The sequence below is a fragment of the Micromys minutus genome, assembly GCF_963924665.1.
Source record: "Micromys minutus genome assembly, chromosome: 25".
NCBI lineage: Eukaryota > Metazoa > Chordata > Mammalia > Rodentia > Muridae > Micromys > Micromys minutus.
Window position 1 is genome coordinate 9,990,043 of NC_137960.1, and position 27,149 is coordinate 10,017,191.

The 27,149-nt window shown below is 42.4% G+C and overlaps 1 protein-coding gene across 1 annotated transcript in view; it reads right to left on the bottom strand.

Moving 5' to 3' along the window:
- Positions 1-1,603: 1,603 nt before the first annotated feature.
- LOC308436644 (solute carrier family 5 member 4) overlaps positions 1,604-27,149 on the bottom strand; it is a gene marked incomplete at both ends in the record, with an annotated part of 36,433 nt that continues 10,887 nt past the window's right edge. The window contains 10 exons of the mRNA XM_080937642.1: positions 1,604-1,818; positions 3,651-3,753; positions 7,200-7,415; positions 8,260-8,428; positions 11,349-11,499; positions 12,621-12,728; positions 18,759-18,894; positions 20,905-21,125; positions 24,882-24,962; positions 25,440-25,545. Of these exons, the coding sequence (XP_080793768.1) occupies positions 1,604-1,818; positions 3,651-3,753; positions 7,200-7,415; positions 8,260-8,428; positions 11,349-11,499; positions 12,621-12,728; positions 18,759-18,894; positions 20,905-21,125; positions 24,882-24,962; positions 25,440-25,545 (1,506 nt within the window). The remainder of the gene's footprint in view (positions 1,819-3,650; positions 3,754-7,199; positions 7,416-8,259; positions 8,429-11,348; positions 11,500-12,620; positions 12,729-18,758; positions 18,895-20,904; positions 21,126-24,881; positions 24,963-25,439; positions 25,546-27,149) is intronic.

Below are 27,149 nucleotides of genomic sequence, written 5' to 3' on the forward strand. Positions count from 1 at the left end.
ACTGAGAACTGTTTAGTTCCATTCTGTTTTCGGCGATGGCTAATTGGTGTGTAGCTGCTGTGGCTCACAGTCTCTTAAGAAAGGCTGGAATCGTCTGTTCTTTTTCTTTATGTCCAAGTGTAATCTCTTCCCTCAATGTGGGTTGGACTAAGTATTTGATTTCACAGGGAAGACAATGCCTAGTGTCTTAGGACTCCACAAATGGTGCTGCTGTGATCATCTTTCTACACAGATCCCCATGGATGGTTGTATTTCTACAGGATACAGACATAGCTGAGCCATTTGGGCAAAGTTGCCAAAGCCCCTGGGGGCCTGGGCTCTGCCGCAGTGTGCCTGAGAAGAAGGGGTTAAAATCAAAAGCAATTACCTCATGGGTAATTACCAGTGGGGGACCAGTGACCCTTCTTGTCTTATTCCCCTTTTGAAATGAGAATATCTATTTTGGGCGTACCCCACCTTTGTGCTTTGAAAGTAGCATGTCTGGTTTTCCAGAAGGACAGAAGGGAGTTGTTTACATTTATTTAAGTTTTACATAGATTTATGCTGAGTCTCATTCAGATCTGATTTACAGGAGCTGTTTGTCTTTTACTTTTAAGTTGTTCTGCAAACAAATTAAGACCTTTGGTGTCACCAGAATGTGGAATTGATACAATTTGAATATAAGGGATGGGGTAGAATGATACAGTTGGATAGCACCTCCAGCCTTTGATACTGAACACCCAATTCCCAGCATCAGTGCCAAGAGGAGGGGGCTGCTACCAAGTAACCAGCTCACAAGGGCTCTTCTCTAGGACTGAATTAGCATTAGGCAGGAGTTATATTCCTGATAGAAGATAAAATTGGTCCCCTTTTTCCCCCTTCTGCCACAGATGCTCTTGACCACTCACCTTTTGCTATGATGTAGCAAAATTTCCCCTTCAGCTTCTCTTTCCTAAATACTGTCTCTTCTGAAGAACACACACCCCTCCCCCTCCCCCAGTCCCCACCCTAGAATTCCTAACATTTTGTGTTTATAACAAAACAGCAGCACAGAATAGACCAGAGTAGCTGTGCTTTCCAGTGGGACAAAGGAGAGAGGCTGGTGACAGGGTGCAGGTGTTTTGCTGTAAGATGGATACATTATGGAGATCTAATCATACACAGCTGTTGTGCCTGCCTCCAACAAAGATGCTGTGTTACAGACTTGCCAAGAACAGATTAAGTGCTTGCTCTGTGTGTGGTACAAGAGAGTAGCTGTGCGAGGTTGTAGAAGTGCTGGCTGACTTGGTTGTAGTACTGTATCCATACAACACATGTATGAAATCATCACATACTTCCTCAAAAAAAACTTGTGGATAATTTCCTAAAAGTAGAAACAAAGGATTTTTTGGGCTCTTTGCCTACGTCACACACTCACATCAAGTCACTCTGGTGGTTTTTATAAATTATAAACTCTATTTTATTTACACGGAGGGAGGACCAAAAAAAAAAAATCAAGTCTGATGTTACCTTAGTTTATAAAATTACCAATTGCTAATGTCCCTTTGTAAGATAATAAAGTATAAAATGAAAACACATAAAATGATTCTTTGCTGATCCAATAATGCTGCAGGTGAGCTTGAGGTTAGGCAAAATAGCCATAGAAAAAAGTCGCCACAGCCAAGAGGACAATGACATTGACATTAACGACCGTCCGCCAGAAGGGCTCCTCGGATGTGTCTGTCAGCTTCTTCTTCAGGGCTTCTTTCTCCTCTTTAGTCAGCTTGGGTTCAGTACTTTGCAAACCACAGCATAGGTCATAAGTCTTCTTCAGACATCCACGAGGTTTCTCCGCTTGGTCTGGAGAAAAGAAAGATAAATTATTGTCAAAGATGGGTGGAGCGTTTCCTCCATCTGTAAACAATGGCTATAATTTTAATAAGAGCCAGAAGAATCATGAGAAAGTAATTTATACATTTGACTATATAAGATCTGAAAATATCCCCCATAGGTAAATGAAAATAAAAGATAAAGTCGGGGTAACTTGGGGAGGCATTTGCATACAGTACCGCAGAACCTTACCAGCCTCAATACACAATAGATTTCTGAACTTTAAAAAAAAAAAAGAAGAAGAAAAGCATTTAGAGATCCATTTAAACATACTATATAATTGATAGACAACTTAAAAGAAGGAAAATTGATCTTAAGCCTATTTTTAAAACTATAACTTTATAGCAATACCGATTGTCACAATTGGTGGCAATTCCAATGACCTACTTCGTGAAGATATCCTAGGGAGTCTTTGTGACAATATCCTAGGATGTTGGTGTCTGTAAAGAAAGCTCTCTTGGGCTATGGGAGTATTAGAAAGAATAGTAAGAAATGAGGCTAGAGAGGAACTGGGGTTAGATTCTTAGTCACAAGATACAAAGATGGAGATGTTAATAACCCTCTGAATGTCGTCTCAGCACCTGGCAATTAGTAATAGAAATATGTTCATGTATCTGAGTGGATGGATAGATTTCATAGCCAGCAGGCTGTCTTCATTATTGGACTGGTGATCTTTTAATGCTCTAAGGTTTTGTTTTTTTTTTAAATAAAAATGACAACTTCTTGAACTGGATAATTGCAGGAACCAGATTCAGAGCAGGTTCCGTCCCTCATCAATAAGCTGATCTTGGCAGTCCATGAAGTCATTACAGGAAACCACCACCTGATACAGGTCAAGCCAAGCATCTGAATCTATGGCTCAGAGAAGATCTTGGAAGAAGGGTTACAGAGACTGTAAGAGCCAGAATACCAGGAAGTCTGCTGTGAAACATTCTTCCACAGAAGTGGCTGCATCTTAGTTAGGGTTTCTATTGCTGCAATGAAATCCCATGACCAAATATCAAGTTAGGGGTGGGGTGGGTAGGATTTATTTGGCTTACATTTGCAGGTAACAGTTCATCACAGAAGAAAGTCAGGACAGGATCTCAAAATAAGGCAGGAACCAGAGACAGGAACTGATGCAGAGGCCATGGAAGGATGCTGCTTCCTGGCTTGCTCCCTCCTCATGGCTTGTTTAACCTGCTTTCTTATAGAACCCAGGACCACCAGCCTAGGGGTGGCACCATTTACAGTGGACTAGGTCCTCTACCATTAATCATTAAGAAAATGTGCTACAGGCTTGCTTACAGCCCTATTTTATGGAGGCATTTCCTCAAGTGAGGCTCCCTCCTCCCCGATGACTCTAGTTTGTGTAAGGTTAACATAAAACTATCCAGCACAGGATATATAAACAAGACAAGAGCAATAACAATATATTAACATAGAAAAGTATCTTACCATGCCCCACTGCTAGACAAAAAACTACAGGCAACTAATGACTACCAAGAAAGACTAATGACTGCTCATCTTTTCTAGGGATGAGCTTCCTAACTGGTTATGCAGTACAAAGTTGTCAGCCCTGAAACCACATACACACAACAGACTCAGCAGGCTGTATAGATGTATGTGTGAATGTACCCACATATCTATGTAACAATATTAATGAAAGAAAAAGAGGCTATAATTCATGGGAGGAGCTGGAGGGATTGGAGGAGATACAGGGAGGAATTACAAGGGGGAACAGATGTAATGATAGTTTGATTAAAAGCGTATATAAAAATCCCCCCTGAGCCATGAAGGCCAATATGTAAATGAGATGTTACCGTCTTCACTTCTGTCATCGGCATCATTCTCCTCCTTGTCTTCGGCATCCAAGTCGATTCTTTCCTCATTACTGTTCCGGAGAGTCCAGCACAGGCGGTACAGCTAAGCAGAGGCCACAGAGAACATCAGCAAAAGGCACACACATTTGCAAACACTGAAGAATACTCTTATGTGTGTGTGTTCGTGAAAGCAGGCTGTACGGAAGAGTATTACAGATTGTCATGGAGGTCCACCTGCCATGTCACACTCCCCCAAACTTGTGAACCATTCACAAACATTTCTGTTTTTAATTCTCTGGGAGACATTTAAAATCTCAAGATTTGTAAAACTCTTTAACTTTCAGAAAAGCGAATCAACCTTGTAAATTACACCTTGGCTTTACTCGTTGTTCCTGCTGCGTAGCCATACACAGTGATGTCACTGTTATTTTCAGTCTGGTTAGAGATTACCTATTGCATCTGTCTGTCTGTCTGTCTGTATCTATCTTATATACCAACCTCTATTATCTACTATATCTGTCCTATCTATGTATCTATCATCTACCATATCCATCTCTCTAATTATCCATCTCTGTCTGTCTGTCATCTGTCATATCTATCTACCTAATATATCATCTATTATATGTATGTATCTGTCACCTATGTCTGTCTGTCTACCTATCTACCTATTGACTTTATACAGGGCCCCATGTAGCCAGGTTGACCGTGTACTTACTATGTAGCTTAGGATGCCCTTGAACTTCTGATCTTGCCTCCACCTCAAGGTGCTGGGGCACCATCATTCCTAGCTTAGAAGACCCAACACATAATTATACATGTTTATGTATCATAAAGCACTAATTTGATACATACATGCAGCATGTAATCAGCAAATCAAAGGGATTAGTGTTTCTGTGCCCTTAAGCATTTCCTTTTATGAGTGAGTTGAAAGCCTTCAAATCCCCTTTCTTCCATTTCCTTGTGAGATACACAACAAATTGTTGGGCAGAATCACTGTCTCACTGTTCAGCAGAGTGCAGGGAGCTATTTCTCTCACACAGTCTACGTTGGAAACTGTTATCCGACCTTCCTCCCTCCTTGTCCCCCTTCTTAATCTGTGGTGATTGTCATTTGACATCCCGTAATTCTGTTTCTGGATCTATTGTGTTTAGGCAGCTGTGTCCAACTCTTGAATTCCAAACACAATCACTCTCCTTTCCTGGTTCCTTCGGAACTTTGCCCACCATTGTTATTTTGAATTTTTAAGTTTTATAGACTCTTGACAATCATTTGTATGATCAAGATTCCTCTGCTTTGTATTGAGTAACACTGTCAAAAATAATACGGAATATGTGTTGTCATATAATTTTTTTTTACCATGCATGCAAGAAGTGTGATTGGCTACAGCGGATAAGACACACCCCAAGACTCTTTGGAGGAAATTGATCCAAATGTCCATAGCTTCACAGCCCATGGCGCTCCCCAAATCACACTTTGCTTTTTTTCCCTAGCAATTTTAAGCAGCTCTACTGAAATTTGCTATTGGCTCTTACTTGTAGGCACATACTTTTATGTCAGGGCTAGGATGCTTTGCCAGAGCTCCAGAGGCTTTGGGCTTGTTTCATGCATTAGATCTACTTCTTTTCTTTCTCTTTTTTGATACAGGCTCCCACTATGTATGTATGGAACACACTGTGTAGACCAGGTTGGCTTTGAACTCACAGAGCCCCAACTGCTTCTACAAAGCTATCTCCTTGAGACTCCTTGAATCCTGCCCTAATTTGAGCTACTACAGACTTGCCTCAAAGCAAAAATATCACTGCTGCTTTATGAGGTATGGTCCACAACACTTTGCGAGACTACCTATGAATTATCTGTTTGATATTTATGCACCTGCTTTCAGAGTTCAACTCTTGGGACATACACACGACAAAACAAACAGTCTCAATGGAGCTCTAGACAAAAGTTTTATAAAGAAAAATCAATAATAAATTATGGTCATTTATTTTATGTTAGCAGAAAGGAATTCAATTATGTTTATTGGTTTGGGAACTATGACATTTCCTGGTACTCAGTCAATATCTAATATTCAGTGTAAATATCTAGTTATGAATTCTGGTGACATATGATCGGTAAAGTAATTTCGCAACCTTAGGCATGGAGTTTTGGCTCTGCAGGTTGTCTGTCAACCCCTCCTTAAGAAATGCAAACCAGGGCTGGAGAGATGGCTCAGTGCTTAAGAGCGCTGACTGCTCTTCCAGAGGTCCTGAGTTCAATTCCCAGCAACCACATGGTGGCTCACAACCATCTGTAATGAGATCCGATGCCCTCTTCTGGTATGTCTGAAGATAGCTGCAGTGTACTCATACATAAAATAAGTAAATAAATCTTAAAAAAAAAAAGAAATGCAAACCAGTACTACTTCAAGATTAGTGATGGATAGAAAATAGGTAAAAAGTCATATAATGCATAAATATATTACTAACAAACAATGTTAGCATATAAATGTATTACATGTATGTATTATATTCTATATCTAATAAATAATATGTGAATATACCATGTAATGTATGAAATGTAAATATAATATACATTTACGTATTAATATTGTATATAATTAGCAATGAAAATTTTGGTTTCATTCCAAGATTCCCAGTTTTCTAGTCAATAATATTTGCATAGAAAATGTTGAAACATATATTTTTTTCCTACCTTTACAAGTGTCTCCACATCAGCTCCTGACACTGAGATTAGTGGCTCATCCATTACCAGAATTAATGCCTAGCAAATAGCTCACGACTGCATTCTTACCACGCATAAATTCCCACGCACTTACCAGTAACTTTGGATGCTGAAATTCTACTAAATCTTTATCGTTGTATATTAGTAATATTAAGCACTTTTTTTGTTAGCCAGAAAGACAAAGATGTACCTCATTGTTCTGTTTTTCCTTTTCTTGTTCACTATTACCCGCCATTAAAAAAAATATATCTATATCGGCCTTCATAATGGATCTGGATTTCTATTCCACCCCAAAGAGGCCCAGCTTATCTATTGTAAGATCTTTCTCTGTCTGTTGGACAAGACAGAGTAATTACTCGCCCCCATCCATAGCAATGGCACAGATGCACTGTCCAACTGTGTCATAGAACTTTTGACATAGAATGCTCATTGTTTTCTTACTACATCTGTGTGATATGTGTTTTTTCTTTCTTTCTCTTTTTTTACTATTTCTGTGCAATCTCTGTTTGTGTGTGCATTCATAAGCACACACAGCAGTTACAGGACGATTTTGCTCTCCTTCCACCTTTATGTGGGTCCCAGGGATTGAACTCAAGGTGCCAGGCTTGCTCAGCAAGCCCCTTTACCCATGCAGTCATCTCACTGGCCTTAAAAACGTACACCCGTTTCTCAGCCTCTTATTAATAAGCTGTTGCTTCATACATACAAGATCGAATTGTTTAGCTGGATAACTGATCATCTCTTAGGTCCCTTCTGAATCTAACAGTTGGACATTGCCTTTGCACGACTTTTGAAAGCAAATGGCTCCTGGTTGAATGCGTCACTTACATGCACATCAGGAATGGGTTTGGTTAAGTAGGAAATTCCCAGGATAACCAGTGCAGACACCGAGAAAAGGATGATGGCGTAGTAGAGATAGTGTACTCCACAGATGATCTTGGGACAGTTGCTGGGAGCCAGGCAACTCCCTGTTCCATAAGAAAACTCTGCGATCATACGGATCAGACCCATCACCAGTCCAACCATCAGACCCCAGAAGGCTCCCTGGTCAAAACAGAACAAGAACACAAGAGTGCTTAGTAACCATGAGACGCTCATTCAAGTAAGTTGTAATTTAACTACTACGGTTTTCTTCGGCGAGGACCAACAAACAGGGAAAATGGCAAACCCAAACTGTTCATGGGAGGCACCATCTGTGGCCCTGAAGTATTGCATGTCTAACCACGGGATGCTACTGCCAACACTGGCCCAAGCTGAAAATTTTCCTGACTTTTAAAGGGAGCATCAAAATCTGTGCTTTGTTTTGTAGAACAAGTCGGATTGTGGTTCATGTTATGTAATCTGAAGACCTGAGAACCACAAAGGACTATTAACTTCCCCAGATCACATAATACACCGAACAGCTAGAAACACTGTGAAGGGATTAGACCTACAAAGTAAAAAGATTAACAGTTCGAACCACAATGGCGATGAACATACTTTCATTTTGGGCTGTTTCAAAAAGTACTCACTATACTATCTCATTTAATCTACTTAAGAACTACTATAAAATAGGTTCTGTGGTCATCTCTGGGGACAGAGTGGATTTCCCTCAGATCACAACAGTAGCTCATCTCCTGAACTAGTGTTCAGCAGTGCTGGGCTGTATACACGTGACATTTTATAACATGCGAAGTCTGTGCTCTAACGGGGACCACAAGGTGAAGTATCTTCCCACTTTAGTGAGGACCAGACATTACGATGACCACAGTAGAAACCGAAAGGGGCCCGGAGCGTACACACTAGAGCACACACATGGAACAGCAAGAAAGTGTCTTGTGATGCCAGTGAGAGGAACCATGGTTTCTTACACTGGCGGTGGGGGTGGGGCTCCCTGTGTCTCACGTACTTGTTCATTGACTCTTTTACAGAAGATGGCGACCAGGAAGAGGGCTGCAATCGGAGGCCCAAGGTAGCTCGAAATTGCTTCCGTGTAATGGATCAGCTGTCCACCTTGAGACACTTCTATTATGGGGACCCACAAGATGCTGATGACAATTAGAACGAGGACAAACAGCCTGGAAAGAAGAATTGAGACAGTAAGCAACAGTACTGCACCACAGGCTTATCTGTTGGGTTCTTGAATTCATTCGTTTCTTGACCTGATATGCACCCATGCTCTGGGCTCCCGCTCATTCCCTATTAATTCAATGCCAACAACACTTATCTACCCCCATCATAAAGGCTTCATCTAAGATTAATGGTTCCCCAGGAAGACAGCCAAATGTCAGCTGATGCTTAATAATTCCTCAGTGCAGTGCATACGTCTCAGACAGTTCACTTTCCTTATCAGCAGTTGTTTGTAGAACAAGCTAGAATCTAATTTTTCTCTCTTTCTTGGCTAGTGAAAACAAAATTAGTTTCTGTAAGCAAGGATTAAAATGGTCTCTTTCCCAGAATACTGGATAAATTGATGGGACAGAATAGTTTGTGTGTTGTCCTGACAGAAAGGGTTAAAAATGTCTACTAGAAGATCCTGGGATCCGTAAAGATGAACTGTATGGTTTCCTAAACCCAGGGGCTTCTATGCTTTGTGGGTGAATAAAGGAAAGGATATAGCAACAAGATTATATATGAAATCTCACCATCTCCATATTCGTCTGAAATACGGACATGGTGGTGGGGTAAATGGAGGAAGGGGTCTTCAGGTAGAAGACGGAGACACTAACATCCACTTAAACTTCACAAAACCTCCGCCACCTGGCAACCCAACTGGGACAATCACGAGACCCAGAACTCAAAGGTTAGGTAAACCACTCCATTATGATTGTCACTGTCCCCACTGGAAAGACAACCAGGTGCTTCCCAGCCCACCTCAACTGACCTGGCATGGATACCTTGGTAAGCTGTGCTCTTTATAATTGTCCCACTTTGCTCCCTGGGGACAGTCTTATCCCTTGTTAGCAAAGACACCACACACCTGATGTACAGGATGGTCTCATGGTTCCCACCCCACAGAGCCTTCCCTGCCCCCACTTCCGGACTTCAAGTGCCACGCCCATGGGAAGACTTCCTAACGTTTTTGAGAGGTCACGTCCATCCTTTCCTTTTGGCTTACCATTTCTCTCTTTACCAAGAGAGGACTTCTTCCACACAAAATGTCTGATTATGATCTTACCCGCCACTGCTGTTTATTTACCCTCTCACCACGGGTATAGCTTGCTTACACGAAGCAAGTATTTCTAGTGTATGTAGCTTTCCCTGTTTGCATCTTCGGAGATAGACATTCGGCCACAAAGAAGACACAGAAGTTACTCTGTCATTGAGAGTTAGAAGATATTTGTGTCCAAGATTATGTCTTGGCTGGTAGGATCAGTGTATCTTGAATACTAGCCCAGAAAGACAAAACAAAGAAAGGAACAACAATGCCTTTCCATTCTCTTCTCCTGCAGCCTTTACCTAGTCAGGATCTGGACCAAGTGAAGGCCACCAGGTTTCCATCTCTAAGTGTCTAAGCTACTGTAAAGCAAAGAAAGATGTGTAAATAGTGTTGAGTTCCTCTTGATATCGACTCCAAAGAAAGCAGGCAGTGCCCTTCAAGACTGGTCTCTATAAACACTGCACCTGTCCATCCCAAACCATAGTGAGGAAGCCACATTCTGCAGAGTGGAGAAGAAAAGGAACCCAGCTTCTCTTCTAATGAGCTGAGAGGCCATAAAAGGACCTTGAAGTGATTGAGACTCCACAGATAAGTAACAGCTTGTTTTCATTATTGACAATGTACTCTAAGTATATCGCTCCAAATTTATAATGATAAAAGGAAAGTGATCTACTGTCTCACCACCATATCCACATTTAGAATTAATATCACCAATCTATTTTTTCTTTAAGACTCTCTCCCACATCCCACAGAACCATAAATCTGAAAAGGTCAAGAAGGAAAAGTCATTGCATAGCAACATAATCGGCAGCAATAGAAGATCACGTGTGCAGAGAGAGTTGAGCCAACACAATATGGCCACAAAGAGTAGAGCCATCAAGAGGGTAGAAAGCAGTATAGCACGGAGCACACTGTACATGAAAACATGGATGAAGCTCACAAAAATAATGCGAGCTAAAGAAGCCATATATCAAGATAGGTTATGTTGATATACTATATTTATGATTATCTAAAGAAGCTGTATATCAAGATAGGTATGTTGATAAACTATATTTAAGATTATCTGAAGCAGAGTAACACAGTTAGTGGCATTGCAAGTTGCAGGGGTTAACTTTGCAAAGATAGGAAGGTGACAGGAATAGAGTGATCATAGTTCCCACTTTTAGTGTGTGCATGAACTAATGTGTGCTGCCTTTGAGATGCATCACTGAGCTGTATGATTACATTCTCCATGTCTTCTGTATATATGCCATACTTTAACTCATGTTACAAAATGCCATGTCAATGTTGGGTCTACTTGAAAATAGCAAAGAGAAAAAGGGGGTTCTTTCTTCCTGATTATTTTTTTCTTTATTTGTCTTCAGGACCCCCAGACCACTTAGGGAGTCTTTAGTTGACATAACCCTCTCAGTGACTTCTTGAACGAGTCCCTTACCAGAGTCTTCCCAAGAGCTAATCCTTAACGGGTGCCAAGTTCATCATCTCATTTGTGGTAGTAACATAATTTATCATCCCTTGACTGTGATATATTCAGAGACAATGAGAGATGAAACCCCAAGAGTAGGTGGTAGTCTGTGATTGGAAGGGGTTGTGGGAGGAAAAGGTCAAAACAACAACAATACCCACATGAACCACCTGAAACACTTAAAATCAACTATTACATTTAAATGGCCTCAATTTTTGGATGTGTAGAGAGATGAGTTAAACTGTTCCCAGCGTCACCTCTTCCACTGCAGATCGGTCATTATTTTCACTGATGTTAAAACTATGCAAACCCTAGTCCATCTCTCCATCTTCCACTCCTCAGAGGAGTTCTATGCAGAGACAGGGACCCTCACCGTCCGGCTATCAGGAGCTCTCTCTCTGATGCCTTCTTCCTTATCTTCGTGTAGAGGTCCACAGTGAAGAGGGTGCTGGCGCTGTTAAAGATGGAGGTCAGGGAGCTCATGAGAGAAGCCAACATGACTGACAGCATCAGGCCTCGCAGTCCTGGGGTCAGAGGGAGCAAGCTCTGGTTAAACGGATGTCCCAGTCTATGAGTGTTGGGCTAAGACGAGGGAGTTGCTCTAAGACACTGGATCTCTTTGGCACATTGGCTGAGCAGATGTCAGTAACACACACATAGTAGAGATGCAGTTGGAGCTTCCTTTGTAACTCCTGGTGACCGTGAAAGTCACACAGTAGGGAGGTTAGTCCCAAATATGATTGCAGATGATAAAACTTCTGGAACCGAGTTTTCGAATAGAACAAACATACTTTTTCCTCGTGGTGGTCTCATGACCACACAAAGGTTTAACTAGAAAAATCTAGTTAGTGGTTTTTCTGTCTTTGGAGAGGAAAAGCCAAGAGTTTTTGAATCCTCGGAGGATTCCAATGTTCTCATTCCCTCTAGCCCTACATCTGCTAGAAGAGAGGATGCGGGGATGTGGTGTTGGATCTGTGGCCGATGTTCCCTTCCATCTGAGAAGGTTCATGTGTGTCGGGATGAAGAAAGTGCCATGCAAGTGTTAATGAAAGTTTTCAACTGATCACACCTGAGCTCTCTATAATGCCTTCATCGTCAGTCCACCACAGTCATGCTCCAGCATCTTGATAATTTACTCACTTCACACATGCGATGTATCTTATATCTCAGGAAACGAAATGTGGATTCTAAGTGGTAGGGGGGCTTTTATTTGCAACTCCATCAATGTTCCTGGGCCCCCAAGCTAGTGTCTGGGACATACTATATTCAGTACGTGCTTGCATATTGAATAGCTTGAGATCAAACGTCTGAGTGTCCCTGGCCCACAATTAACCTCTATTCCTCTGAATATGTAGGTTTGTGGTTAAGCAGTGCTTTTTAGTAGAAAGAGACAATGTAAAAATATTCCTAATTCTCTTCCAAGAGTCTTGAGCCTAGAGAGTCAAGATGCTTCTAACAGAAAATGCCTTGTCTGTCCCTGGCATGTCTAGGCTTGTAGCAATATTCGAAAGGCACCCAAGAAATGTCAATCAACAGCTGAGTTAAGGGAAGTAAAGTAATAATTGCTGAGGATTACATCACAACGTCTTCTCTGCTCATGTAGACGAAACATCTGAGGCCGTGTGAAGCCATGGCCTTTACTTACCCATGGGCATCAGTTTCAGCACTAGCATCGGGTAGGCATAGTTTGTGCAGCCAACATCTACGCCACACTGCTTCACACACTCAGAAGGCACAACGCAGGCCACCATATCTGGGGAAATATTTCAGAGGTGAGGTCAGTGAGCAAGACTCAAGCAGGCACAGTTTGCCACCACTGGAGAAAGAGGTAAGCTCACAGTTGGGAGGAAAGACACTTGTCTGGAAATTAGAGATACAGCTTTGAATTTCATGTCAAAGATCTGGTACCTCTTTATCCAGCATATGGCATTGCCACTGTCCTTATTTTCATAGGTCCAGATGGACTGACTCATTAGGCAGGACTGTCCCTTAGCGATGACCCAGATGGAGCTTTAAAGATGATCAGCCTCTAGCATTCTGTGGGAATGCACCACCAGGGAAGTATTGTTGATCCAGTCCCCTAGTCTCACCCGTGGCTCTGCAGTGTACCACATGTCATGGCCTCCTCTTACCCTCATCTCTAGTGGACCTTGCAGTCTTCCTCACTATCCCATCCCTTTGTCTCAGCCATAAGATCTGAAGGCCAGTGAGTCAGAGAGACAACCTCTGGTCTCCCTCTTCTGCTCCAAATCTAACCCCCTCTATCCCCATCTCTGGGGCATAGCAACTAACTGTCCCAGCCTTGCCTCCTGCTGGCTCTGCCCTCATTCTCAGGGGACTAGACAGACACAGGTGGCACCTTCCTCCAGTAGACCTTTTCAGCCTCCCCTTCCAGTGCATACCTGTTCTCTGTCATTTCCCAAAACCTAGACAAACATTTATCCAGAACCCCAGTGGCCACACCTGTCAGAATCTCAGAAACACTCTCTACTATTTGGTTTTGTGCTTGGTTTCATACCTGGGACAAGGGGTTGAGGTGCATATTTTATATACCAAAGCAGACCTGGATTCTAGGTTCTCCCAGCATCCTTCAAGTCCCTATCTGGCACATCCTGCCCTCAGTCCTGAACTTTCCAGTCCAGAGACTGGCCTGCCCTTCACCAAGAGGCTCTTCCCTATATAATAAAGGCATCTCTCTCTCTTCTTCTTCCTCCTCCTTCTTTTCTCTGTGCACACACCCTTTCTCTCTCCTTCCCCTAACCCCTCTTTCTCATCGTATCTTTCCTGGCTTTGGTCTTTGAGGCCAGTGAACTCACCCAAGCATACAGCTTCCCAATAAACCGGCCTTTAATATAATATAATCTGGTTTATTTCACATGTGGTGGAGAAATAACCTATCACCTACCAGGTAACCCACAGCCACCACATTTTCCTAAGAAGCTGGGAGGGCAACATAAACCAAGGAATAAAACACCTGCCAAACAAAGACAAGAACAGACACTAACAGATGTTAATATCTGTTAATTCCGTGGTCACCTCAAACTCAGATGTCTAGATAGCAGCATAAAAACACAATAAAAGCCAGGGCAATTTGTCTCCACTGGAGACCAGAAACTCTATACAGTAGACACTGAAACATGATATATCTGAAGCACAAGAAAGGGGCTTCAAAATAGCCTTTATGAATCTGTTAAGGCCCCTTTAAAAGGATATGAATAAGTCTATTAATGAAATCAATGAGCACACATGCACACAGTGGAAAGAAACAGTTCAAGACATTACAGTGGAAACAAAATTAATAGGAGCCCCACTGGAAAGCCTCACCAACAGAATACAAGTGATGGAAGAGAAAGGCCAAGGCACTGAAGACAAGATGGAAGAAATGGATGTCAGTAAGGGAAATATTAAATATTAAAAAAAAAACCCTCAGGCACAAAACATCCTGGAAATCTACAAAACTATGTGGGCTGGCTGGTTTTATGTCAACTTGACACAGGCTAGAGTCATCAGAGAGGTAGGGGCCTCAGTTGAAGAAATGCCTCCCTGAGATCCAGCTGTAGGACATTTCCTCAATTAGAGGTCAATGGGGTTCTATCTTTGGAATGATGGTCCCGAGTTCTGTAAGAAAGCAAGCTAAGCAAGTCATGAAGAGCAAGCCAGTAAGCAACACTCCCCCATTACCTCTGAATTAGCTCCTGCCTCCAGGTTTCTGCTCTGTTTGAATTCCTGTCCTGACTTCCTTTGATGATGAACTGTGATGTAGAAACATAAGCTGAATAAACTCTTTCTTCCCCAAGTTGCTTTGGTTATAGTGTTTCATCATAGCAATAAAAACCCTAACTAATACTATGAAAAGACAAAAATCTACTAATAATAGAAATAGAGAAAGGAAAAATAACCCAGGTCAAAAGCATAGAAGAAAATTTCCCAACCTAAAGAAGGCGATGCTATCAAGACACAAGAAGAATGCAGAGCACCAAATAGACTAGACCACAAAAGTAATTCTCCGGGACACACAATAATCAAACACTAAGTATACAAAATAAGGAAAGAATATTAAATATTGCAAGGGGAAAAGACCAAATAACATATAAAGGCAGACCTAAACACCCGACTTTTTAATGGAGACTCTAAAAGTCAGAAGGGCTTAGACAAATTGTATATAAACTCTAAGAGAGCACAGATGCCACCCCAGACTACTCTACCCAGCAAAACTTTCAATGACAATAGATGGAGAAATAAAGGCATTTCACAATAAAAACAGAATTTACATAGTTTCTATCTAAAAATCCAGCTCTACAAGAAGGCACTAGAAGGAAAACTTTAACTTGTAGTGTCTAAGCCCACCTAAGAAAACACAAGGAATAAACAATATCAGAACAGCCAATCAAAAGTGTGGGACACACCCACACTGCCACAAACAAATAACAGGAATCAACAAACACTGCTCATTGATAACTCTCAACATCAATGGTCTCAATTCCCTAATGAAAAGACACAGATTAACAGAATAGATTTAAAAACAATATCCATTCTTCAGCTGCATCCAAAAAACAGGCCTCAGTAACAAGGACACAACCTCGAGGTTGTGGATGAAAAGATATACTCCAAGCAAATGGACCCAAGAAGCAAGCTAGTGTAGCCATTTTAATATCTGATGAAACAGTCTTCAAAACTAATCAGAGAAGATGGGGGAGACACTACATACTCGTTAAAGAAAACAATCTGAGAGGATATCACAATTCTTACCATATGTGGACTGAACACATGTGCATTCAAGTGTGTGTGTGTATGTATGAACACACTACAATATATATATAGTATATGTAATATAATATATATGTGTGTACTACAACTTAAATTACATATTGATCTTCACACACTGATAGTGAATGACTTCAATACCCTACTCTCACTAATAGACAAGTCATTCAAACAAAAAGCTAGACAGAGAATACTGGGGCTAAACAATATCATAAATGGACCCGACAAACATTTACAGAACATTTCACTAAATGCATAGGAACAAAACGCATTCTCAGCAGTTCATGGAACTTTCTTCAAAACTGGCTACATATTCAGACACAATGCAAGCCTCAACAAATACAAGAATATTGAAATAACGCCCTGTGTCCTGCCTGAACATCAGAAATTAAAAGCTGGATACCAATAACGAGAGAAACAACAGAAAGCTTACAGACTCGTGGGAACTGAACAGCCACTCACTGCCGAATGTAAAATGGGTGAAGACAGAAATCAAGAAATAAGTTCAAACCTCTTAAGAATAGAATAAAATGAAAACAATGTAACCACATTCATGGGGCACAGTGGAAAGGATTGTTAGAAGCAAGCTCACTAAATGCCTACATTAAAAAATTGGAGAGCAATGATGAAAAGGCTTTAGTACTGAATTTTGTCACTGTGAAGGTTTCTACACTTGACCTGAGCTCAAAAAAAAAAAAAAAAAAAAATGGAGAGGTCTTAGTAACTAAACTACACACTTGGAATAACATCCCCCAAAAAAAGAGGACTGCATGAAATAATCAAACTCAGAGATAAAATTGATAAAATAGGAACAAAAAAGATAAAGTTTTTATCCAACTCAATGAAACAAAGAGTTGGTTGTTTGAGAAAATCAGCAACTCCTTAGCCAAATTAACTAAAAAGGCAGAGAGAAAAGATATAAATTAACAAGTCTAGAGATGAAAGGGGGGGGCATAACAATAAACAGTGAGAAAATCCAGACAATCATAAGGACATACTTAAAAAAAACTATATTCCATTAAATTGGAAAATATAAAAGAAATAGATACTTTTTCCAATATGTAGAAACTATCAAAGTTAAATTACGATCAGATAATCAGTTTAAATAGATGTATAACTCCTAGTGCAATAAAAACAGTGATTAAGTTTCTCAAATTAAAAAAGTCCAGGGCCAGATGGTTTTAGCATAGAATTGTACCAGAGCTTCAAAGAAGAAAACACAAATAGTTCTCAAACTATTTGACAGAATAGAAACAGAAGGACTATTGCCCAACTCTTTATGAGGCTACAGTTACCCTGATTCCCCAACCACACTAAGATCCAACTCCAGCAAGCAGCAGAACTCAGTAGCTTCAGCCATGAGACTCTGACTTCAGAGTCAAGATGAGAAAGTTATAATGAAGGGACTCCTGGGACAACTGATGCTGGTCAGCTGGAGCTAAGAAAGTAGCCATGATTAAGAAGAGACCAACATCACTGAGGAGAAATCTTCGAGAAGTATTTTTTGAAAGCACAAAGAAGCCATGTTCCAGAAATAGCTAAGGTAGTACCTTGGTCTGCAAGCTGGACTTGGTAATGTGTAAGAGTTACCTAAATGGACTGACTGGTCTTAAGAAGCATGAAGGAGTCATGGAGAGCAGCTGAGGCTTGGCACCGTGAGAGGCCATGGAAGTCCATTGGCGAAGGTGCAGCCTCAGTGGCAGTTGAAGCTGAGGCTTGACGCCAGGAGATGTCAGCACCATGGGATGACCACCAAGTAGCAGTGGAGTGGAGTCAGCCAGAGCCTAGAAAGCTACAGAGGGCAGAGCTGGAGATGTGACTCCAAACCCTCTGGAGAAACCCAGAAGATCATGTGTGGCTACCAGACACTGACACAAGAAGCTAAAGTTGCCTTGGAGACCCTAAGCTGTTCGAGAGGCCAAAGCTATGGGTTACCCACTGAGGAAATCTGCTACCAGGGAATAAAACCAGACCAAGAGAAAGACGTGGGTTGCAGGCAACAAAGCTGAAACTGGACACAAGACACAGAGATGCAGAGTCTGGATTTTACCCAGCTGGTTTTTGGTCTTGCTTTGGTCCAGTATTTCCTTACTACAGTACTTTGGAATAGTAATGTATATCCTTCATTCATATTGGAGGTATTTGATTTGCTTTTCTGCTTTTGATTCTATAGTGAACTACAGGTAAGAGATTGCATGAATCTCAGAAGAGACTTTGAACTTTGGAATTTTAAACATTGTTCAGATGCTGATAGACTATGGAGACTTTTGAAGCTAGACTAAATGCCATAAGCCTATGGGGGCCAGAGAGTGGAAGAATGTGGTGGTTTGAATAAGTTTGGGCCCCATATGCTCATGTGTTTGAATGCTTGGCCCACAGAGAGTAGTGCTGCTAAGGAAGGTATGGCCTTGTTCAGGTAGGTATTGACTTGTGGGAGGAAGTGTGTCACTGTTGTGGTGAGCTTTGAGGTCTCCTGTGCTCCTGTTTCTCCCAGTGTGGAATGAGAGCGTCCTGGCTGCCTTCAGATGAAGACACAGAACTCTCAGCTCCTCCAGCACCATGTCTACTTGCACCATGCCATGCTTCCCACCATAATGATAATGGACTAGAGCTCTGAACCTGTTAGCCAGCCCTAAATTAAATGTTTGCCTCAACCTGGATTTCTCCTTCTATTTCTCCCTATTTCCTATTTTAGTAAGGTTTTTCTATATCTAAAATGCTGGAGATTGGCAAAATGGCTCAATAGTCAAGAAGAGCACTTGCTGTTCTTGCAGGGGACTTGGGTTTGGTTCCCAGTATCCACATGGCAGCTAATTACCATGTAGAACTCAAGTTCTGGGGACCTGATGCCATCTTCTGGCCTCCTTGGGTACTGCATAAATGTGATACAGTGACATACATAAGAGGCAAAACACCCACCCATACACGGAAACTAAATCTAAACTTAAAAAGAAATAAGAATTCCTTAACACGCTTATATGAATTCAAGCCTAAAATGGAGATTAAGTGTGCGGCTTGCCTGTGTACAGAATGCGGCTGATCATTCCCGGCATCACCATGAAGAATATGGGGAGCAGCTTCAGGTACCCACATATGATGCAGGCAGCCTTCACGTGGGACATGTTCTTGCCACATAAGCAGCGCTGTACAATGACCTGCCAGGGAAAAGCAATTCGTGGTGAGACAACCAGAAAATGATGTCAGATCTGTCGTCTGAGGTTTAAAGATGCAGTAAGAAAAGATGGTCTTGGTGGGAGCTAATGGGCTCCGGAGGAAGAGGATGCTTTGAAGAACTACTTACATTGTATACTATGAAGCTACATTCCCCAAGCAAGACTATGCCTCTTCTGATATTCTGAACATGACTGATGTGTGTAAGGGTCTTGGTCTATGTAAGTCAACATGTCAGCTATAGGTAGAATATTTTTAGAAGCTGCTGCAGAGATGGAAATCTGGACAGGGTAGCATGTGTGAGCAATCCCAGTACTCTTGTAGCTAATGGGGGACAGAGATGGGAAAATCCCTGGAAACTTGCTGGCCAGCTAGCCTGGCATATGACGCTTGGTCACCTTCATACAAGGTGGAATGTGAGGACCGGCACCTGTGGTTGTCCTCTGACCTCCGCAGGTGCACGGTGACAGGTAGGTACTACCTACATTCACAAGAATGCATACAGTGTTCAGGCTGCAAAGTGACAATGGCTATCCACATTCGTGCCTATACCTGCCCTATGTTACTCTTTAGGCCATAACTTTAATATTGTAGGCATCGTTAGGATCTCCCTACCGTTGATGAGGCCATTACCTCTTTGACTAGTCATACTGGTTACCAGGAAAACGCAATATAGTCAGGCAGCGAGTGGATCGCTGAGACGTTCCTGTAGACTGTTTGCATGATGTTCTGAGAATACCTAGCCGTGCATCATATTTAGCAACGGTGTTCCTCGAAGAAGAATGCGGCATGATTTAAAATCCCCACCTAAATTATGCACGCCTATTGAGAATTCTGTAGAGAAGTAGAATCTATAAAACACCTCCAGGATGTTTTATATATTTCTCTTCCCCCCCCCCTCCAGTTTGTCAGCGCTGGGGGCTCAAACTCCTCATGCGCACGAGGCAGGTGCTCTGCTGTTAATCTATGTCTCAAGCTCCTCATAAAATCCTGACTTGTTGATAATTTTCTTCTAAACAATTGCCCTCTCTTGGAGCACTCAGACTTTACCACACCACACCTTCAGCCCCGTTCTCTACTTCTTCCTGTGACTTTCTCAGTCCTGAGGCCTCTGCTCTACCGAAGGCTGCACTTCTACCAATGGCTTCCCCCTGACTCTCACATAACCAAGGCTCAGGGGCTCTCCGCAGCTTCCTCATGACTCCAAAACTAGTACCACCTGAAAAACTATTACACATTTCACTAAGTTTGGCTGCCAGCACTATATACATCTTTGATTGCCTCTGGACCACAGTGTCTGTATGTTGACCCCAGGGAAAGACTTCCTGGAAGATTTCACCTCATTGATGCTGGTTGATTCTTAATCACAGACAATTTCTCAGCCCCTGTGGACCAGCAGCCACTGTTCTAATAAAGCAAAGGGTTCGTTTCAATGATTGTTAAGTTTAAAATATCTAAGGGAGCCCGTAAGGGACTCTCAAACTTCCCTCTGAAACTTCATAAGGCAAGCCTCCATTGTCTGCCCTTTCCTCCACAGTCTTATGTTCCAAGCTCCCACAGACTAGCCCACCAAGCTCTGAGCACTCGGTGTGTTTTCTAGGTCAAAATTTAAATACCACCATACCCCCACCACCACCACGCATGGTTAGGTCTGTCATAGCAATACTCCATGACCCTGTACCAATTTCTATCTTAGTTAGGGTTTCTATTGCCATGATAAAGCACCATGACCAAAAGCAACATGGGCTTGTTTTATCTTACAGCTTGTAAACCCATCACTGACAGAATCCAGGACAGAAACTTGGGGCAGGGACCTGGAAGCAGGAACTGAAGCAGAGGAATTCTGCTGACCGGCTTGCTCAACCTGAGTCTGTCTGTCTCCTTCCCCTCTCTCTCTGTCTGTCTCTCTGTCTGTCTCTGTCTCTGTCTCTGTCTCTGTCTCTGTCTCTCTCTCTCTCTCTCATGCATACACACATGCACACATATTCACTTACCTGGTTTATGCACCAGTACCACAAAGCTGTAATAGGCATTCCAAACACAGTTCCTGGCCACGGAATGTCTCCATTGACAGGATCTCGGAAGATGTGGAAGGAGTCGGCCTGAGGAGTGTAGCACTTGGGGCTGATCGTCAGGTTGTCCCCCTCGACTACAGAGGGGATGGCGTTCATGTACTTCTCTGTAAAGCTATCGTAGCCTCCGACTTCAATGAACGCTGCAAAAGCATCAGAGAAATAAAATCTCTCCTGTGCATCACAGACAGCTGCTGACTATGATTAATTATCCCCTGAAGCAGAGTCCACAAAAACCTTCAGTGACCTTCTCTCTCGATCCAGGTCTTTCTAGTGTCTCCACTGGCAACAGGTCACATTCATGAAGCAAATAATCTTTACAACGCTCTTCCATATTTTGTTTAGTATCTAGCGTCCTGGTAAACATTAGAAGTGTCAAGCAATAGACTGGCATAGGTGTCTCACAACCTCGCAGGGCAGTGAGAAGTAAGAGCAATCCCTGTGAAATTAGCCACAAGGGATCTCAACTCTCAAAAGGACATTCGTGAACTGCAGGGAAGGAAATGGAGAAGAGCCTGAGGAAAAGAAGGTCCAGTGACAGGCCCAAAGTGGGATTCATCTGAAGGGGAAGCACCAAGGTCTGACACCATTACCGAGGCTATGGAGCGCTCACAAAAAGGGACCTATCCTGACTGCCCTCCAAAAGACCCAACAAGCAGCTGAAAGAGTCAGATGCAGATATTTGTACCCAACCAATCAACAGAAGCTGCTGACCCCTGTGATTGAGTTAGGGAAGAGCTGGAGGAAGCTGAGGAGGAGGGCGACCCTGTAGGAGGACCAGCAGTCTCAATCAACCTGGGCCCCCAAAATCTCTCCGACACTGGATCACCAACCAGGCAGCACACACCAGCTGATATGAGGCCCCCAACACACATACAGCAGAAGTCTGGGTTCAGTCAGAGAAGATGCATCTAACCCTCAAGAAACTGGAGGCCCCAAGGAGTTTTGATTTGAGGTCTAGTGGGGTGGGTGGGGTGGGGACATCACATGGAGATGGGAAGGGAGTAGGTATGGGATATAGAATAGTTGGAGGGTGGACTGGGAGGGGAATAAAATCTGGAGTGTAAAAAAAAAATAAAAAGAAATAAATAAAAAGAGCAAGGAGCAATGACCTTCAAACCTTATGCATAGTCTGGTTTTTTGGTGCTGTACTATATGTAGCTGTGTTATTATCAAACACTGGGAAGAAGAGATAAAAGGGAACTCATGGAAGCAAGCTAGACGGTGAGGAGAAATGGCGAAGGAGACCATTGTAGGTCTGGGATGACTAGTCAGGAGTCAGTGATAGTTGCTATGAGAAAAATGAGCCGTTACATCTGCAGCTGCTGAGTATAAAGTTCGGATGGTGCAGAATTTATCAGAATAGTGAGGACCAGAGAGAATAACCTGCCACACCATCACTAAGTTCAAATAACAGAGACCGGGGAGCAAGAAGGGCACAGGAATTCTGGGTAACTATACATAATGTATACAGAGAACTATGTCTAGCACCTTCCCCCAGAAGAGCACCGTGAGTCAGAAAATCTTTCTCATGCATGATGCAACTGTTTGAATTCCTGCTATCCAAGATGGGGAGCTGGGTAAATGAAATGAATTTAATTTGATAGCCATATGGCTAATGATATCCAGATTGTGGTGAAGTCACCATACCAGTGTGGATTTGTTGGTTTTTTTTTTTTTTTTTTTTTTTTTTTTTTGGTTGGTTGCTTTTTGTTTCTGGTTTTGTTTGTTTTTTTTTTTTTTTTTTTTCAGTTTTTGCTTCACAGACGTCAAGCTATAAGAGTAGATACGTGCATGTTCAGGATTTTTTAGTGTGGCTTATTGGATGGAGCCTGGAGCCTTCAGAACTGGGGAGAAATATTTATTCTCACCTTGTCTTTTTTGTTACATTTGTGGATTATCTAGGCAGACTAAGATAATCTATGCACAAAGGTTCCAAATCACCATGCTTATTACGCCAATCAGGGGTATAGCACACCCTTTACTTACTTTGCTGACAGAGTGGAATAGTATCTCAGAAGAGCTCTTGGGAGCTAGAATGGGGCAGGGCAGGGCTTTTAAAGTCAAAAGGTCTCCATCTCATCCCACCCCATGCAGGCTAATGCTTTTGTTGGCTTTGTTTGTTTACAAAGTAACTTCCTCCAGAGGAAAGGCAGGGACTCCCTTTAATCTGTTAAACCATCATTTAACATACAAGGTCCTGTCTCAGGAGGAGCCTTTTGTCTACATGGAGAATCCACATCCCCGCCCCCTTTTTTAAAGTTAGGAAATATCATTTATTTACATGCCACATGAGACTCCAGTGGGGAGCAGGTGGGGTCAAAATAACCTGCTCTTGCCTAAGCCACCTCAGTGTAGAAGAATGTGAATTCATTATAGCTGCCTGTCAACAAGATATGAGAACAGAACAGTGGGAATCGCAAGAAAAAAGCCAAGCCATGTTTGTGCGTGCTAACAGTGTGTACAGAATAAAGTGTTTTTTTTTTTTTTTTCCTCTCATAATATACATCCCAGCACAGCCTCCCAGCTCCCTTTAGAAAAGAGCAGGCCTCCCAGGGATATCAACTGGACTGGGCATAGAGACGCAGTAAGACTAGGTACACACCCTCCTATCAACACAGAAGGAAGAAAAGGTTCTCAAAAGCAGGCAAAAGAGTCATAGATCCCCGCTTTAAATCGAGTGTCGTATAAAATAGATACAACTAGCTAATGGTTATCTGAAATTTGATAATACTTAATTCTCCAGTGAAAGTTCTAAATACATCAAAAGATTTTTTTAAAATTTTTGTTCTTCAAAATTGAATCATTGTTTCCCCTCTTCTCCTTTTTCCTCTCCAATCCTTCAGCTGTGCCCCTCCGTTTCTCTCTCTCAAATTCATAGCTTGTGGGTACTAGAGTTGGCCCCAAAATGCCTCCACTGTGCTGACAGTGGTCTAAGCCGAGACCCAGTCTGCTATTGGATAAACAGAAGGATTCGTACCCAATAAACTGACCTAAACTCAGCCTTGTACAGAGAACTTGATAACTTGGGTGTTTGTCAGGAAGGCCCATTGCTACTTCCTGTCGCTCCTAACAGTCCACTGATGGGGACGACGGGGGGGGGGGGGGGGGGGGGGGATGCTCATGGTTCCTTATTAATTCTAACAGCTTCTACCAGCTCAAAGATCCAGCTGACTACCATATAATCCCCTTGCTATGCTGCCCAACTGCTGCTCTGGACTCTTGTGAGACAGCCTGTCTATTTGTTTTCCAATGAAATGTTTTTCTACTTGCAGCATGGTCTGGTTCAGGGCTCTTTCTGCACTCACTCACAATGGCCTCTTTTCCTTTAGTTGTTACTACCCTACTGATACAGCTACAACATAAATCAAGGGCTTTATGCTTCCAATCCAATGCCACGATACTCTTAAGTTATCAACCAAGGGCTCTCATCCACTCAGAACACAGAGACGTAGGGGTTAAATAAGATAATTAACCTAAGCAATGTTCTTTTGTTATTTTAAAAAAAGATTTCTTTATTATATGTAAGTACCCTGTCACTGTCTTAAGGCATACCAGAAGAGGGCATCAGATCCCATTACAGATGGTTGGGAGCCACCATGTGGTTGCTGGGATTTGAACTCAGGACCTCTGGAAGAGCAGTCAGTGCTCTTAACTGCTGAGCCATCTCTCCAGCCCGCAATATTCTTAAAGAAATAAAACTCCCTCATTTCCTCTCTTTTTGATATAACAAAGCAAGAAAGAACCTTGGCAAATAGTTCCATGACGGGGATTATATAAAATGACAGGAGAAAATGTGGCTCAGGAGAATCTGAAGGAAGCAATCATGAGGAGACAGACAGACAGACAGATAGACAGAGACAAGAATTTAGGGACGTGTGCACTCAGTGCAGGCTTACCGAATACCATGAGAATGAAGGATCCAACCAACATGATGATGGCCTGGAAGGTATCAGTGTAAATCACGGATGCCAAGCCCCCTGGGGAGAGGAAGGAAGAACCAGGAAGAACCAGTGATGTATTTGCCCTCCTAGCTGCCGGCTTCTCAAGCTTGGATGCATAAGGAAACATTGTTAAAAATGCAAGGAGAAACATGCCAGTTCCTAGCTGCTAGGAGCGAGCCTATTACTCCAGCTAGCTGGGAGGTTGAGGCGAATGATTGTAAGCCTCAAAGTCATTTTAGGTCCACCAGAGTCGGTTCGGGAACAAACAGGGTAGCTTAGGTTTTGTAACCAAAAAAAAAAAAAAAAAAAAAAAAAAAAAAAAACAAAGCAAGAGAATGAGAAAGCTCCTGCTCTAGTGCTGGAATACATCATTGTTCCCTTCGCTAAACATCCTATCTAGTGACTATGTCTTCCTTCGATACAATATAGGCACAAACCGGTATGCACACACGTGTGCGATCAGCAGAGATGCCACAACTCAACAAGGGACAGGGACACACATGACTGACTCACCGGTGATCGTGAAGACGGCTGTAATAGCCAAGAGGATGAAGATGGCCAGGTAGAGATCCAGTCCCAAAGCCAGCTTAATGAAGATGGCTCCAGAAAATATGTCTGCCTAGAAAAGGAACCACATCGATGGGGAAAGCAGGTGTTTCAGGCCTCTGGTTTCTTCTCACAGGCCCCTCCCTCTTTCTGGCAAACTCCTATTCATCCCCGGGGACACTACATAAATATCCCATAGGAAGATATTCACACAGCAGGGCCACCTACTACTTCTCTTCAAAGCCATGTGTTCATTGTTCCACTGAGGTTCTTATTAACTCAGGTACCACAGCCTGAGCATTGTCTGTACTATGAGGTTTGGGGATGCTCACTAGTTGCCTATGAGAATCTCTGGTTACGATGTGTAAATATATATATATTCTAATGTTAATTTGGGCAGCCCCCCAACTGTTCTCAAATAAGACACAGAAGGATCCTGCCCCTAATTAATTCCGATTGGTATATAAAGATGCCAGCAGCTGATAGCTGAGGAGAAGAGAAATAGGCGGGGTTTAGGTTGCCTTGGGACCAAGAGGAAGGAAGGAGAGAGACAAGAGCTGCCAAGGGATAGGGAAGCAAGGAAATCACCCTGGGCTCTGGGCCAAGGGAATGTGGCCCAGAGGACTGACTAATTGGAGTTAAGATGGAACATAGAAATTAATAAGTAGTAACTCAGAGTTATCGGTAGAAGGTAGATTCTAACAGCACAGAGGGTCGGCAGCTGCCCAGCTATTGTGCTGCTTAAGGCGTATTAAAATGTAAAGGTTGTAAGTATATCTTTTATCTGAGAACATAAGTGGTCTAAGGGGGAAGGAACCCCACACTGAGAATTATTAAAATATTCCAACTATAGCGTACAAGCACACTGGCCCTCCTGCCCCCCCTTGTCCCGTAGTTCTAGAGTTATAAGTGAGCAAGTGACCGTGAGTGGACTGTTGCTTGGGTACCAGGTGTTGAGACTCAGGTCCTCATGCTGGGATGGGAAGCATTGTTGCCAGAGCGAAAAGAAGGATGTCACTTTAAAGAAGCAATGTGTGCCATTTTGGCAGTATAATGGTGTAGTCAGTGGGTGCGCCCAGGCCAAACAGTGGGGCTGGACACAAGGACAGTGACCTAAAAACAGTGCTGAGTTTTTGCTGCACATGCTTAAGAATGCCGAGAGTGATGCTGAACTTAAGGGTTTAGATGTAGATCCTCTAGTCATTGAACACATCCAGACGAACACGGCACCTCAGATGCAACAGTGAACCTATAGCGTTCATGGCCGGATTAATCCATACAGGAGCTCCCCCTGCCACATTGAGATGATCCTCACTGAGAAGGAACAGATCGTTCCAAAGCTGGAAAAGAAGGTCACACAAAAGAAAAAGATATCCCAGAAGAAACGGAAGAAACAAAACCTCATGGCACGGAAATAAATTCAGCATAAAATAAATGCAGATAAAGTAAAAAAAAAAACTAATTAAAATAATGGACAATCTTCAGAAAAAAAGAAAAACAACAACAAAAAGGAAACATTTCTAATAAAGAGGAATTTTAACGACTTGAGATTATCTTTTGCTAAAGGAGGCCATTTTGGAACAATTGCTAATATCTTAGTAGAATCGTAGTTTTTAAGCTACGACAATTTCCCAGTTCTGTTGTTAGGAGACTGGCAGCTTTCCTAAGAATTATGAA